The following is a 17,277-nucleotide window of genomic DNA, read 5'->3' on the forward strand; positions in this document are numbered from 1 at the left end:
TCTGTGCCACCATGTCAGGTGGAAGCTGCCATTTTTGGTCAGTGAATCCCAGTGATTCTCCAGTCTCCACCCTCTATGAACTAGGGTGACAGAAGTATGTGGCCATGCCCAATGTTTCATGGATGATCTGGAGTGTTGAACAAAGCAATAAATAGAACTTGACTCAAAAAAAAGATTGGTTTTGTTTCTGTTTTGAGGTAGGGTGTAACTCTATTCAAGGCTGACCTGGAACTTATTCTGTAGCCCAGGCTGGCCTGGAACTCACTATATAGTTTCAGGGTGCACAGTGATACTTCTATCTCAGCCTCCCAAGTGCTAGGATTAAAGATGTGCACCACCACACCCAACTCTCATAATTTTTTATATAGGAGTTTTAAAAATATGTTTTATTTATTTATTTGAGAGAAAGAGGCAGAGAGAAAGAGAAAGACAGAGAAAGAGAGAGAGGGGGAGAGTGGGTACACCAGGGCCTCTAGCCCCCAAATGAACTCCAGATACATGTGCCCCCTTGTGCATCTGGCTTATGTGGCTCCTGGGGAATCAAACCGAGCTCCTTTGGCTTTGAAGGCAAACACCTCATATCTCCAGTCCCCCTTGTTTTTCTTTGGTTTTTCAAGGTAGGGTCTTACTCTAGCTCAGACTGACCTGCAATTCACTATGTAGTCTCAGGGTGGCCTCGAACTCATGGCGACCCTCTTACCTCTGCTTCCCAAGTGCTGGGATTAAAGGCATGCACCATCACGCCTGGCTTCTTTTTTTTTTTTAATTTTTTTTTGAGATAGGGTTTCACTCTAGCCCAGGCTGATCTGGAATTCACTAGGTAGTCTCAGGGTGGCCTCAAACTCACATCAATCCTCCTACCTCTGCCTCCCAAGTGCTAGGATTAAAGGCATGAGCCACCATGCCAGGCTTATTTATTGATTTTTAATATTTATTTATTTATTTGTTTATTTATTTATGTGTGTGTGTGTGTGTGTGTGTGTGTGTGTGAGAGAGAGAGAGAGAGAGAGAGAGAGAGAGAGAGAGAGAGAGAGAGAATGAGAATGAGAATGAGACTGGGACTGCCAGAGCCTCTAGCCACTGAAAACAAACTCTGGATGCATGTTCTACCTTGTACATCTGGCTTTATATGGTTACTGGGGAATCAAACTTGGGTCCTTAGGTTTTGCAGGCAAGCACCTTAACCACTGAGTTATCTCTCCAGCCTTATTTATTGTTAAGAGACATGTTCTTTCTAGACTGCCTCTGCTGAATTCAGACATGTGGGCTCAAGTGATTCTTCCATCTGAGCTTTCCAAGTAGCTGAGGTTATAGGGATGTTTCACTGCATCTGATTTGGTTTGTAGTTTTATGTTTAAATTTTTATTTTTTGGAAAGGAATGCATAAACTAGATGCCAGTTTTTCTTTCTTTAAATTCTTTGATTAATTCTCCCAGTGAAACCACTTGGGATTGGAAATCTCAGTGTTTTTAATTTACAGATTCCATTTATTTCATGGCTATAGGCCTATACATCATCTTGGCTAAGTTTAGTAGCTTATGATTTGTAAAGACTCATTCTATTTCTTTTAGACTGCTGCATGTATGTGTGTGTGTAAAACTGTTCTTATTATTATCTTATCCTTTTCACACCTGTCTTAGTCATAGTGATAATCCCGTCTTGTTTCTAAAATTAGCCATCTTGGCTTAGTGGTTAAGTATTTGCCTGTGAAGCCTAAGGACCCCGGTTCAAGACTCGATTCCCCAGAACCCATGTTAGCCAGATGCACAAGGGGGCGCACGCATCTGGAGTTTGTTTGCAGTAGCTGGAGGCCCTGGTGTGCCCATTCTCTCTCTCTCTCTTTCTCTCTGTTACTCTCAAATAAATAAAATAAAACAAAAAATAAAATAAAATTAGCTATCTCTATCTATTCTTTTAGTGCTGGGGATTGAACCAGGGCTTTGCATATGCAAAGGATATGTTCTAACCTGAGTCACATTCCCAGCTCCTCTACTGTTTTTATCTTCATTATCTTGGCCATTTTATAGAATGCTTTCAATTTTATTATTTTTTGAGTGAACCAACCAGATTTTTGCCTTACTTATTTTTCTTGTTTTCAATTTCATTGATTTCTGCCTGCATCCTTTCATTTCCTTCTCTAGTACAGATAAAATTGTAATGGAAAGTAGTTGACAGATGATGTGGGACTTTAAATGACACGTGAAGGAGCTCAGAATGTTTTAGTTCAATATGAGCACTATTCACAATTTGGAAGTCCCTCCCTTCTGGACTCTGCTCTGTTCTTTACATTGGAAAGTGTTATGTGTGTGGAAAGCATAGGTTAACAAGTACTGTTTTCTTTACAATGGAGGAAATGTTTACCTGAACTTTGCAAAAATATGTAGTTGCAGGAATGAGACCTTTAACTTCATAGTGTAAGCAGGGACCTGTATATATCAAGTGCATTGAGTCTTCAACTTGTCCCCATTGTAATCTGTACTCAGTGATTTCAGCACCATTGCATTCAGGAATCTGAAAGATGAAACAAACATAGAAATTCTTTCTCTAATTGGTCACTATATTAGATAATGTGGAGGTTCCAACGTCATACTTTCATTGTTAAAGCTCATAATCAATCAAAGGACATGTGATAGAGACATATATAGGAACAAAAACAGGCAGGACACTACAATTAACATTAAGAAGCTCAAAAAATAAAAAGAGGACTTGATAATAAAACATATTTGACAATTGCAAACAGATATTTTAATAGTGTTTAACAGTACTATTGGTTAGTAGGATCAAACACAAGCTCTGTTGCTCTCTGGTCTTTATATAGTAAAGCAATCAGCTATCAAATATTGTGTGAATGTTAGAAACTCTTTAAAAAAAACTCAATGCTGGAGAACATAATCTTTGTCTCCATAGGATTCTGATCTGGTTCCCAATTCAGATATGTGTTCCTTTACACTGAGTGGACTTCTTAGCTAGAGGGTTTACATACATCAAATTCTCCCTAAATTAATAATGCTTATCCCATTTAAACTATGATGACTTCACTCTCCATTGGACAATATGTTCTTTTTCCAGAAGGTAGTGAGACCTGAGGAGATAAACTACCCCCACACTTCAGCCAAGCCACAGCTGAAACCACAGAGGAACTGGGGAGAATAGCATGAGTGCTGCTTCCATGTTGACCCTGATAATCAGCGCCAGAGTGCAGGAGAGAGACCCTGAAGATACTCAACACCTACCAAAGCAGAGATCCAGAGGCTCCTAAGAGCTCATCATTGAAGTAGACTTAAAACTCATCCACCACGGCTCAGGGAATTTTGCATAAGAGGGGGAAGAAAGATTGTAAGAGCCACAGGTTGAGACATCATGCCTAGAGGCATTCCCTTCCCCCCAAAATAACTGACTGCTGCTCCCACAATGCATAAACCACAACCCCAAAGGGATTACCTGCAACCCCACTGAGGAGCATCCCCAATGGAATGGGGGCAAGGACGGGGGGAAAGGAGGGTACCAACACATGATGTATTCATACAAAACATCTTGTTAATAATAAACAAAAAAAGAAAAGAAAAAATTAAAAATCCCTCTTTGCTTGAGTCTGGAGGAAAGACAATAATTCAAATATGTTGATGTGACTAAATTAGGTCAATGCTCACTGTTGTGTCCTTTATTAGTTTGGATAAATATTTATATAGATGCATTTTTTCCAAGGTAGGGTATTTCTCTAGCCCAGGCTGACCTAAAATTCACTCGCTAGACTTAGGGTAACCTTGAACTCATGGTGATCCTCTTACCTCTGCTTCCCAAGTGCTGGGATTAAAGGCATGCACCACTGTGCCTGCCATATATATATTTTTTTAAGTTTCAACATTTACTATCTGCCATATTGTAGTTACATACAAGAAACAGCATCAGAGATTCCTCACTGAAATTCTTCAAACAATGAAGTTGTGGGCTAATGATATAACTCATGGTCAAGTACTTGCCTAGCATGTACGATGCCCTAGGTTCAACCCTCAGCTCCACAGAAATTTCTGTAAATTGATTTCACTTCATTATCTCTTGTATTGGTTTTTAAAATTCAATTATTTACATATTGATGGTCTATTTGGGTTTAAACTTCCTAATTCTTCTCAATTATAGGTTGCTTAGGGTGGGCTTATAATGGCTATGTTCTTCATGATATTATTGGTAACAGGTCCTGGTTGTAGTCTAGAAACCACAGTCTAAGGTTTATATCTCTGACTCCTTAAGGATTTCTAGCCTTCTCTAAAACTTTCTAAATCATCACTGTGATTTATATGATTAAAATTAAAAAAATACTTTGCTAACATACTTCCCAACTGACAACAATACAGGTTGGACCCTTGCAGGTTAGCACAGGTGTGCCACATTGAGAAGGAGGGCGCCGAACTGGTACAATTCCACACTTCGTTGAAAGAGTTCCAAGCTACAAATAAACAAACATACAAATAAGCAAACACATGCAACATTTTGCAGGCTTGGTTACTCCCCACCTCAACAAGAAATATAGTAGAGACACATATTCATTCAAAATGAAATGAAGTACAAATGGGCCAATTAAATAGGATCTTTTCCCCATGTCTACTTGCTGCTTTTAATTAGAAATGGGTTCTTCAGAAATTAATTTACTTACCATACATGTCTTTTCAGAGTTTGGGTGATTTTTTCTGCCACGTTGGTGACCTCTTGTCTTTTTGACACGCGCAGGTGTTTCTAAGTTCCCATTAACAGGAGGATTGTCTATAAAATATACAAAAATGCACTTAGGTTCTTAGAGATTAAATCTAGGGCTTTGTGCATTTAAGCACGGTGTATCTCTGAGCTATACTCTGGACCCTAAAATAGTTTTTAGGGTACAGTAAGCTAAAACAACTCTTAAAATTCTTTTTTTTTTTTTTTTGTTTTTTCGAGGTAGGGTCTCACTCTGGACCAGGCTGACCTGGAATTAACTCTGTAGTCTCAGGGTGGCCTTGAACTCACGGTGATTCTCCTACCTCTGCCTCCCGAGTGCTGGGATTAAAGGCGTGCACCACCACGCCCGGCAAAATTCTTAAGTACTAGAAGTATAATGTCAATTGATTTCTTAATTTGATTTAGATATCAAAATGGGTATTCAAATACCAAATTTGGTTTGCTAAGCACTATTTGATTTTGTTCTAAAAGAAAACCATTTGCTTTACTTTAATATTATTCAATATACAAAAAAATCAAAAGTCATAGAACCAGAAGTTTAGATGTATTTATGACATTACATAAGATGCCTCACCAAACTGAAGTTGTGCTTCTTTGGACTTTGTTTTGCCACTTAAGGGTGAAGATTGGCAGGATGCAGGAGGCAGAGTAGGTGTTTGAATTGTCAACACATCTGAAGGCTAAGAGAAATACAAAATACTTTATGACTATACTAAATTCAAGTTCAGTTTTGTAACACATCTATTAACATAACATAATACATTTCAAGCCACACTTTAATTTTTTTCCTCTGTTTGCTCACCTGGCTTTGGCCTACAGGTGAAGTGCAAAATACTCTCAATTTATATGTTGTACCAGGTTGTAGCTGATCATACAGAAATTCCTGCAAAGTGCCATTGTAAATAACATTCCAGATAGTCACTGAAGGAATAAGAGTAAAAAAATTCAATGTATTTATAGGTCATTTGCAAAGTTTATGGGCTGCCAAGCTAATTCATATATGCTAAGAAATAGCCACTTTGGAAATTGAGTTGATCCAATAATCTATGTCAGTTAAATAATTTGATTCCGAATAGAATTAAAACCCTAAGAAATCAGCAAATAGTGATTTATCACCAAGGTTTAGAAATATAATTAAGCTCTGTGGTTTAATTAACAGGAGTTTTCTAATGCCAATATCCTGATTTGGGTAATTGCACTATGGTTATGTAAGATATTTAAAAAATTTTTTTGTTCATTTTTTATTTATTTGAGAATGACAGACACAGAGAGAAAGGCAGAGAGAGAGAGAGAGAGAGAGAGAGAGAATGGGCGCTCCAGGGCCTGCAGTCACTGCAAATGAACTCCAGATGCATGCGCCCCCTTATGCATCTGGCTAACGTGGGTCCTGGGGAATCGAGCCTTGAACTAGGGTCCTTAGGCTTCACAGGCAAGCGCTTAACTGCTAAGCCATCTCTCCAGTCCATGGTTATGTAAGATATTAATATTAAGTGAAGTTTTACATGAGAATTCCCCATACCATTTTTATTTATTTACTAATTCATTTGAGAGAGAGAGAGAGAGAGAGAGAGAGAGAGAGAGAGAGACAGACAGACAGACAGACAGACAGACAGAGAGAATGGGCAAGCCTGGGCCCCCAGCCACTGCAAATGAACTCCAAATGCATGTGCCACCTTGTGCATCTGGCTAACGTGGATCCTGGGGAATCAAACCTGGGTCGTTTAGTTTTGCAGGCAAGTGCCTTAACCATTGAGCCATCACTCCAGCCCCCTGTACCATTTTGTAACTTCTAATTTAGTCTAAAATTATTCAAAATAACTTGATAAAAGCACTTGCTGCCACATTCTAGCGCCAATATTCAGTGAAATAGGAAAAAAATCATAAAAATTCATATTGCACTAAAAGACCTCAGATAGCCAGAACTACTCCCAGTAAAAATAATACTGTGGAGATATTACCATACCTGTTTTCAACTTATACTATAACGCTATAGTAATAAAAAGGTATGGTAGTGGCATAAACAAATATATAGATTAATAAAATAGAACAGAGGATCCAGGTATAAGTTCATGCTATTACAGCCACCTGGTTTTTGAGAAAGATGTCAAAGCCATACATTGGAGAAAATACAGCATTTCCAATAAATAGTGCTTAGAAAGGTGGATATGTACATGTAGAAGAATGAAACTAGATTGTTATCTCTCATCTTGCACAAAAATCAACTCCTAATGGATAGAAACCCTCAATGTCAGTTCTGAAAGTCTAAAATAGCTAGAGGAATAATTAGACAGAACATTTCAAGTAAAGTCACAGGGAAGGGCTTTCTGAAAAAAATGCCAGCTGCCTAGTAAATAAGACACACAATAAATAAAAGGGACTTCATGAAACTTAAAAGCCATTGCATAGCAAATGAAGCCACCAATCATGTCAAGAGGCATCCTATAGAATGGGAGAAAATATTTGCTGGCTATTCATCTGAAAAAGCATCATTAATGCCTATAATATAAATAATTCAAAAAATGAAACATTAAGAAAACAACAACCAAATCAGGAAGTGGGCTATGGAACTGTATAGAGAAAAATCTCTAAAGAAGAAATACAGATGGTTGCTAAATATTTTTAAAGTGATCAAGGGCTGGAGAGATGACTTAGCAATTAAGGTGCTTGTCTGCGAAGCCTATGGACCCAGGTTTGATTCCCTAGAACCCACATGAGCTACATGCACATGGTGACACGTGCATCTGGAGTTAATTTGCAGTAGCTTATGACTGTGGTGTGCCCATTCTCTCCTAATGAATAAATAAATAAATAAGTGTGTAACATCCCAGTGAAGCCACTCTGGAAATCAGTGTGGCATTTCCTCAAAAATTAAAGAATAGAACTAATACACACACACACACACACACACACACACACACACACACACACATACATATATGGCTCTATACTCTACTATAGAGATACTTGACCATGTATCTCTCCCATAGAGACACTTGAACTATATTCATTGCTGATCTACTTATAATAGCTAGAAAATGAACTTGCCTAGATATCCCATCCACTGATGAATGGATAATAAAACTGTGGTATATATACACAATGGAATTTCATTCCATTGTAAAGAAAAAGGAAATTTTCACAAAAACGAATGGAACTGGAAAATATATTGAGTTAAATAACTCTTGTTCAAAAAGACACATGTTATCTCTCATATTAGACCCTAGTTTTGAATCTGGAGACCCATGTGTACAACCTGGAATGTCTTCAGGGACCAGGAAGTTAGAAAATTACTAAGGGAAGGAGGGGGTAGAAAGAGAGGCCTTTAGTGGAGGAGACAGAACATAAGTGATATGAAAATAGTGGCGAGGCAATACTGGGGTTGGAATAATGGGGTCAGGGTTGGAATAATGGGGTTGTAAAGCAAGGATGATGGCAGAGATATAAGCAAGAAGTGGGAGTGATTGAGGAGGGTTAATCAATATCTAGGAGCCATGAAAATGCCATAATAAAACCAACCTTTTTATTTGTTTATTTATTTATTTATTTATTTTTATTAAAAAAATTTATTTATTTATTTATTTGAGAGCGACAGACACAGAGAGAAAGACAGATAGAGGGAGAGAGAGAGAGAATGGGCGCGCCAGGGCTTCCAGCCTCTGCAAACGAACTCCAGACGCGTGCGCCCCCTTGTGCATCTGGCCAACATGGGACCTGGGGAACTGAGCCTCCAACCGGGGTCCTTAGGCTTCACAGGCAAGCGCTTAACTGCTAAGCCATCTCTCCAGCCCAATTTTTTTATTTTTTTAAAATTTTTATTAGCATTTTCCATGATTATAAAAAAATCCTGTGTTAGTTCCCTCCCTCCCCCCCCCACTTTCTTTTTATTTTAAAAAAATGTTTAATTTGGGGCTGGGGAAATGGTTTAGCAGTTAAGGCGTTTGCCTCTGAAGCCTAAGGACCATGATTCGATTCCCCAGGACCCATGTAAGCCAGATGCACAAGGGGGTGCATGCGTCTGGAGCTTGTTTGCAGTGGCTGGAGGCCCTGGCACATCCATTCTCTTTCTCTCTATCTGCCTCTTTCTCTTTTACTCAAATAAATAAATAAATAGATAATACATTAAAAATATTTAATTTTATTTATTTACTGGAGAGAAAGAGGAAGAGAGACAGATAGAATGGGCATGCCAGGACCTCCAGCCACTGCAAACAAACTCCAGACACATGCACCACCTTGTGCATCTGGCTCATGTGGGTCCTGGGGAATTGAACCTGGATCCTTAGGCTTCCCAGACAAGTGCCTTGACTGCTAAGCCATCTCTCCAGCCCCAAACCAACTATTTAATAAGCCTAATTGTGTGTGTGTGTGTGTGTGTATGTGTGTGTGTATATATATACATACATATACATACATATGTAATGAGGGCACTCTACTAAGATGGAATAGTGTTGCTCTTAGTAGCGATGAGCAATCATTAATAATAATAACAAAATAATATCAGTGTCAGTCAGATATGGTATATTCCCAGTGAATTGTTGATCAAGAAAGACTCCAAGGCCCCCAAAACAATACAGACAATTGCCATGGCTTTGGCTGTCCACCAAAACTGAATGGTAAGATCTTATTGCTGAAGACACTATGCCAATTGATTGCAGGAAATAGATAACTCAAGTTGGAACTGAGGCAGAATCTTTCTTTCAGCGGGCTAGTTTTCCTAGTGTTTGAAGGTGCTACGTAGACCGCTGGCAGAAACAAGTAATGAACAATATCACCAGCAGTGAATCTTGCTTTCTGCCAATACTGACCCACCAGGCAACATATGCTCTCTGGTGCAATAGTGGCAGGATTGTTATGGGAGTAATCAATAGCTCTCTAACTGGATTCAAGGCCAGCTTCACAGGAGGGAATCCATGTCTGGTACTGAAAACCAGGTTAAAAGCCTATGACTGGGTGAAAAGTAGGCTCTAGGGAAGAATATACTACTGCTGTATTGCTAAACTGATGTGTTGTCAAACTACCTGTTAAAATGTTTATCTTTATATCCACACCCACTGATCAGTTTTGCTCTCAGCCTTGGACAGAAAAAAGCTTTGTTTTTTGGGGGGGGCAGTGAGAGACAGTTAAGGCAGCAAATCATAATTAGTCAAGTATGAAAAATAAGTGACTGATGAGGGCTGGAGTGATGGTTCAATGATAAAAGGTGCTTGCTTGCAAAGCCTGATGACCCAGGTTTGATTCCCCAGTACCCACGTGAAGTCAGATACACAAAGTGGCACATGTGTCTGATGTTCATTTGCAGGGGATGGAGGCCCTGGCACACCCATACTCACTTTTTTCTCTTTCACTGTCTGCCTCTTTTTTTCTCTCTCTCAAATAAATAAATAATATATATATATATATATTTTTGGTTTTTCGAGGTAGGGTCTCACTCTGGTCCAGGCTGACCTGGAATTCACTCTGTCATCTCAGGGTGGCCTTGAACTCATGGCAATCCTCCTACCTCTGCCTCCCAAGTGCTGGGATTAAAGGCGTGCGCCACCACGCCCGGCTAAATAAATAATATTTTAAAAATAAGTTACTGATGAGCTGATGAATGCTCAGTCCTTCCTACACAGGCTGAAGATATGCATCATCCTTTCCAGGCCTCAGCGAACATTGCGGGAGTTTTCTGGAACTATGGCCTCTGGATATGACAAGAGTATTACACTCATGAACTCACAGCAGCTGTGGTTACCTGCACATGATGTAGCCAGTCAACATTCTGTTATAGATGGGGGGGGGGGACTTGGGAAGCCACTCCCTTCCCCAATGGGCTAATAACAACAGTTGCTGGGGGAGAGGAGTCACTTTCTTTTGAGGAATTACCACTGGTAAATAATGAGAACAATGAGGCTGAGGGGGATAAGAGAGGGTAATGTGGGGTACCTATGACCAAAATGTAATGTACATGAATGGTAATGGCAAAATCTCAGTATCTTTTTCAAAAAAAAAAAAATAACCTTGATGCCTTACCATCTGAATTTTCACTAACTTCTAAACTGTAACTTGAAATGCATGTTCCTCCATTATCATTGGGTGATTCTGAAAGGAAAAATAATTTTTAAATAATCACTAAATTTACAAATCTTTCACTGAAATTTTATCTCATAACTTTCACAGAAATATATAAGCATAACACACTGACATTTTAACCTCTAGATGTGAATAATTATTTAAAAATATAATGTACACTACATGCTTCTGATCTTGTATGTGAAGCATTTAGATGTAATTTAAAAATTATTTAGAATACACTGAAATGATAAATATATGTGCCATAAGGTTAATTTCACTAGCTATAAATTTGTATAAATATAAGTTCTTGTCAAGCTGACATTTGTCACTGATGTGGTCTTCTAATCAAAGCCTCTATGTTGATGCAATTTTACTTGAAATAAAGATGATATTTAAGGACCCATATTAATTTTGACAATTTGTTGGTATGTGAACTATAGAGTAGCAATTAAAATTTCAAACGTGAAATAGAAAAATATGTTTTAAAACTGGAACTGTTTGTATGGTAGAATGATTAATTTTATTAATCTTAGTTCAATCAGAGAAAGATTTCTTCTCAGTAGTTAATATGAAAAGCATAAATTTAAATACAAAAGATTACTTACGCCATCCAATTTTTACTTTGTTTGCATGGATCTTTCCCATTACATATGGTTTTCTGGGGCAACCAGGCTTATCTGGACAGGTAGTATATTTTACTTCTCCACTGGAGTTGCTTCTTCCTTCCAAATTGTAGGAAAAAATCTGTTGGAGCAAAAAAGAGAGTATATGGGTGACCACTGGTAATGAATGTTTGGTTTGCTAATATATAATTTACAAGTGCAAAGCACCCTATGTGAAACACAATTTCCAAGATTTAAATGCAAAATAAGGTTTAGGGAAGAGTTTGATTTTATATAAACTATGACACAAATTTACAAATTATAGCCACATACCCTAAACTTGTATGTAGTATTTCTCTGAAGATTTTTTATAGTACATGAGAGGTCTTCTCCATTGTATTTAGGTTTAAAACCTAGTCCCTGAAAATGGAAGAAAATGAATTTAGGAACCAGTCAAGCCTGGGTTCAAATTCTAGCTTCAACTTATTTCCCATGTGAGTGGTCCTGAGCAAGTCCCTTAATCTTTTCAAACCTCATTTACTCCACGTTAAGAAAGTGGAGTTAATTTTCATTTTGAAGGGTTCCTCCATGAAGGATTTAATGAGATAATTCATGTGAAAACACTTAGTATATTAATTATAACATAGGACACTGCTCAATTACCTACTTTATTTAAATTGTGGTAACATACTTATAGCAATTTATATCTGCTTTTAAAAAAATTGACTAGCCTTTTTATGTAGACTTGAAATATCAGAATGGAATGAAGTAGTTTCCCATCCACATCAGAGAAGACGAAGCAAAGGATATAGCTTGGGTGAATTGTATAAGGTGCCAAGGATCTACATGACTACAGAAAGTCATCCAATAGGCCTAAAAACTGAAGACTTCTCTGAGTCTCCATGCTTCTGCTGTATTTTAGCTAATTTGGGACTATGGTACCTATGGAGGCTTGCTCAATAATGGCTCTGAATTGACCCCATTAGAACAGAGTGAATCATTTATTTTTTTTCAAGTGAGAAATACATATAAGTATATTTAAAACTAAGAACAGTGCTCATTTGCCAGCACATATACTAAAACCGAGAATAAAGTATGTGAAAATACTTACAGATTTTGTTTCTTCCATTTCTAATACATATGTAAGACTATCGTTTGGGTTGACGTTTGTTGGAGCACACCATTCTAGTGATAAGCTGCAGATTCCAGCTTCTTTTAATTTAGGAGGTAAAGGTGCTGGAGGAATATTTCCCGATGTATAGAAGACAGCAATCTCACTGAAACCACTGGACAAAATAGATTAAGATGGAAAATTAGTTTCAGATTCTCATGAAGTATAGGCTTTTAAATATTGCAAATAATTCAGTGTACCTTAAGCCAAAGTTATTTTTGGCAGCTAATCTGAATGAATACTTTGTAGAAGCAGTCAGTTTAAAAATTTTGTGCTGTTTCATGGTACCAGTGTAACAACTTTTAAAGTCTTTGCCTTTACCCTTAAAAAACACAAAATATTGCCATATTATAAAATGCTACAATTAACATATTCATCATAAAATTTGTCATCATTTACAATGAAATAATTTTTAAAAATAAAACTATATACCTCGTCCCATTCCAAAAGGAAGCTGTTTATTTTGGAACCATTGTCATTGGAACCCTAAAAATAAAAGAAAGATAAAATTATGCCTCTGGGCTGGAGAGATAGCTTAGCGGTTAAGGCCTTTGCCTGCAAAGCCAAATGATCCTGGTTAGATTCCCTAGAACCCACATAAGCCTGATGCACAAGGGGGCACATGCATCTGGAGTTTGTTTGCAGTGGCTAGAGGCCCTGGCATGCCCATTCTCCCCCCCCCCCACCTGTTTCTTTCTCAAATAAATATATAAATAAATAAAATATATTTTTAAAAATATGCTTCTGGGGCTGGGGAGATGGATTAGTGGTTAAGGTGTTTGCCTGTGAAGCCTAAGGACGCCGGCTCAATTCCCCAAGACCCACATTAACTAGATGCACAAGGAGGCGCATATGTCTGGAGTTTGTATGCAGTGGCTGGAGGCCCTGGAGCGCCCATTCTCTCTCTTTCTCTCTGCTTCTTCCTCTATCTCTCTCTCAAGTAGATAAATAAATAAAATATTAAAAAATATGCCTCTGGATATTCTACAGAGAATACCAGCAATCCCACTAAGGAGGGCTGTCAGAGGAATGGTGGGTAAGGAGGAGGGGAATGATGGCACCAACACATGATGTATTGATACAAAGTTTCTAGTTAATAAGAAAAAATAAATAAAAATTATGATGGGATTTTTTATATAGCATATATATAGTATACACATTTATATAATAATATGTATTATATAATATATAATTATATGTTATAATATATATTACATATATTATATTATATATAATGCTATATATTATAAATTACTGTAAATTACAAATATTTTATTTATTTATTTGCAAGGAGAGAGTGCAAGACAGATAGAGACACAGAGACACAGAGAAAGAGAGGGAGAGAGAGAATGAGCCTGCCAGGGCCTCCAGACACTGTAAGCAAACTCCAAATGCATGAGCGCCACCTTGTGCATCTCTCTGGCTTTATGTGGGTACTGGGGTATCGAACCTAGGGTGTTAGGCTTCACAGGCAAGTGCCTGTGAACCACTGAGAAACCACTGGGCAATCTCTCCAACCCCAAATTACTGTAAAATTTATTTGTTTATCTGTTGATATTTTATTTGTAAAGCAATCCAGATTTTAAAGTTAAATACACTTTTTTACAGTATAAAGATCATGTCCAGATTCTATGCTTTGTGTTGTGTCTTCCATATTGCATACACTGAAGACAATTAGTACTTAAGTAAACTGAGATGTATATTTTTGGTAACTATGACTATTAACAACTAAATTTATGTTCTGGGAGTGAACATCATGTGTTACCTGCACAAGATCTGCACTTCAGAGAGCCAATCAACAGTCTGTCATGGATAGGGGAGGGCCTTCTCTCTCTGAGGAGCTAGTGGCAATTAATGGTTGCTGGGGGAGGGGGAGTCATTCTTTTACATGCTATATCTACTGGCAAATGGTGGGAAGAAGTGGGAGTGAAGGGGGCTAAGGGAGGGAAATGGGAAGTGTATAAATTAAAATATTCAATAAGCATATATGTATATAAAATTGTCAAAGAACAAATGAAAAATGATAAATCAAAAAAGAATAAACATTTCAGTTTTTATTACTTAAATCATTATTGACATTGCTTAATTTATTTGAAACCTGATCTAGTAATAGTAAGAAGAGAAAGATTATTGTGAAGAAGAAGTTCTAGGGAAATAGATCAGATGAGGCATGTACAACTCCTCATTTAAAATTCCTGATAAAGGAGAAAGTATTTTCAAATCATGGTGAGGTGCTTTTGCCAATAAAATCCTTACTTTCCACTGTAAGTTCAAGCTGCTCTTGGATCGCTTAATCAGTCTGGGGGCAAGTGGAGGGTCCGGTTCACATCCTGGTGTGGTGAAGCTAACCACTTCAGACACAGTTCTATGTTCTGAGCTTCTTATGGTTGTAACTCTGAAAATGTGATGACAATGATTGTCAGCTTTCAGTTCAAAGTATTCAGTTGAAAACTTGATTTTCTGAACAGATTTCTTAATAGCTAATTATAAAATCTTAACTAATTGGGCAAAGTTGGGACCTTAGACATGCTTTCCAAAGCTCTCTTTCACCAGTTTCAAATGAAAGAAAGTGAACTAATGGTAGATTTGGAGGTAGCTGTTTGAAGCTTGAGGGAAAGGGCACTTTACTAGCAAATAGCTTGGCTACTGCAAAACTCTAAGTAGTGGACTGATAACAGGTTAGGGAGTCTTGACTGGCTATAGGCTAGGTGGAGGTTATGCATGATGGAGTTACCTTAAAAAATAGGCCATAGATGGTTGTAGATCGTGGAGGGTGAAAGTAACTTCATCACCACTGTGAAAATAACCTTTGTTTACAATGGATATCACATGTATTTAAAAGTTAAATATGCAGTCCTAATATATTCAATTGATAATGACAACTTTCTTTGAGTTGGGGATAACTTTAACCCACTTTACATGCATAAAAATGATATTAATAATTTAAAACAATTCATTTGCATCCAAATTCATATAGCTTTAAGACATAAGAACTTACTATTTTACCAATGCATACCTTTCATAAATACAGTACAAATTTTCTTTTAGTTAGCATATTTTAAGTAGTACAGATAAAATGTCTCAAACTGCATCATATGTCATGCAGTTTATTCATTCAGTTACAAAGGAGCTTTTCTGGATTGGGATCCTACCTGCCACATGAATATGTGTTTATATTCTCATGCCTACATTTTCCTGTGTACAGTCATAAGCACTTAGGTGTACTCTACCACCTCAAGGGACTCCTTCAGGCTCTATGTCCTACTCCTCTAAAAAATGCAACAAATTGATGCTTTTAAGTGAAGGTACCTCAAAAACAAATGAGGATCAGAGGTATAAGCAAGTGGGAAAGCTTGTTCTCTTCTTCCTCCTTTCCTCCTACTCTTCCTTGTGATGCTAGGAGGTAAGTATTATTGTCTTCTTTGTAAACTGGGAACTTTTTCTTTTTTTTTTGGCTTGTCAAGGTAGGGTCTCACTCTAGTCCAGGCTGACCTGGAATTCACTGTGTAGTCTCAGGGTGGCCTTGAACTCACAGCAATCCCCCTACCTCTGCCTCCCGAGTGCTGGGATTAAAGGCGTGCGCCACCATGCCCGGCTAAACTAGGACTTTTGTGGAGTATATAAAATGCCAGAAAAAGACTGTCATGGAAATGTATACATGAGTTAATTTTATTTTTAAAATGCTTATATTTATTTGTGAAGGCGGGAAATGAATAGGTGCACCAAGGACTCTTGATACTTTGTGCATCTGGTTTTACATGGGTACTGGGGAGTTGGACCTGGGCTGTCAGACTTTGCAAACAAGCACCTTTAACCACTGAGAAATCTCTCCAGCCTGGAAGTTAATTTTATATTTTTCAGTCCCCCACCCAATATGGGGCATAGTGAGTTGTAATCTTTAAATTAAAAAAATAGCTGCTCATTATAAAAGAAATAGAATTTTGCACAAATTCCAATTTTCCCTTTGAGTCTCTGACTAAAGATGACACATTCTAGCAAACGTACATGATCTCTAACATATTCTCTAGATGATTTATGGACATAGGGTTTTCTCTTCCTTTTCCAGTTACAAAATTCCCACTGTGTCTCTTTTAGCTTGCATTCACCTCCATGCCAGAAGCAGTTCAGAGGATCTGAGTGTGTTTATACTATGGTTCTATCTTCTTTTTTAATTTCCTTTCCTGAGGCAGGGTCACACTCTAGCTCAGGCTGACCTGGAACTCACTCCATAGCCCAGGCTGGCCTTGAATTCAAGTTGATTCTTCTACCTCACTCTCCAGAGTAGGGACTAAAGGCATGAGCTACCATGCTCAGCTTCAGCTCTATCTTTTGAACACATTCTTGAAGGTATCTTACCACTACCACAACTTTTATCTTATAAACAGATCTTGTAATGAAATTCCTAGCAGATCCCAAGACTTAAATTTCCACAGTACTATAATTATCTTACTTGTTTATCTAAGGATCTACCATCCTGTGGAACTATTTTTCTTTAAAAGACCTAAATGAAAAATGAGGAGAAATTGGAGGATTTTCTTTTCTCTCCTTGATTTCCAACTTGCCTAATAGGAAACCCATAAACTGAGGAAAATGGACTAGTTGATATTGAAGTTTCCCCTTCAGCTCTAACATACTATGATCCAATGAGCTTTGTGGACTGATTTAGTAACCCACCACTATGTAGAAAATTACCTCTGTCAAAAATGCAAAATTTTTAGCTGGGCGTGGTGGCGCATGCCT

The 17,277-nt window shown here is 37.8% G+C and overlaps 1 protein-coding gene across 1 annotated transcript in view; it reads right to left on the bottom strand.

Moving 5' to 3' along the window:
- Positions 1 to 17,277, bottom strand: part of LOC101600466 (fibronectin type III domain containing protein 3C1-like) — a 67,721-nt gene that overhangs the window by 12,903 nt on the left and 37,541 nt on the right. The window contains exons 11-23 of the mRNA XM_004666959.2: positions 15,272 to 15,331; positions 14,794 to 14,932; positions 12,970 to 13,023; positions 12,738 to 12,859; positions 12,478 to 12,652; positions 11,700 to 11,786; positions 11,370 to 11,508; positions 10,723 to 10,791; positions 5,513 to 5,631; positions 5,285 to 5,390; positions 4,652 to 4,758; positions 4,331 to 4,444; positions 2,362 to 2,511 (exon numbers count right to left, since the gene is read on the bottom strand). Of these exons, the coding sequence (XP_004667016.2) occupies positions 2,362 to 2,511; positions 4,331 to 4,444; positions 4,652 to 4,758; positions 5,285 to 5,390; positions 5,513 to 5,631; positions 10,723 to 10,791; positions 11,370 to 11,508; positions 11,700 to 11,786; positions 12,478 to 12,652; positions 12,738 to 12,859; positions 12,970 to 13,023; positions 14,794 to 14,932; positions 15,272 to 15,331 (1,441 nt within the window). The remainder of the gene's footprint in view (positions 1 to 2,361; positions 2,512 to 4,330; positions 4,445 to 4,651; positions 4,759 to 5,284; positions 5,391 to 5,512; positions 5,632 to 10,722; positions 10,792 to 11,369; positions 11,509 to 11,699; positions 11,787 to 12,477; positions 12,653 to 12,737; positions 12,860 to 12,969; positions 13,024 to 14,793; positions 14,933 to 15,271; positions 15,332 to 17,277) is intronic.

This window comes from Jaculus jaculus, chromosome X (genome assembly GCF_020740685.1).
Source record: "Jaculus jaculus isolate mJacJac1 chromosome X, mJacJac1.mat.Y.cur, whole genome shotgun sequence".
Taxonomy (NCBI): Eukaryota; Metazoa; Chordata; class Mammalia; order Rodentia; family Dipodidae; genus Jaculus; species Jaculus jaculus.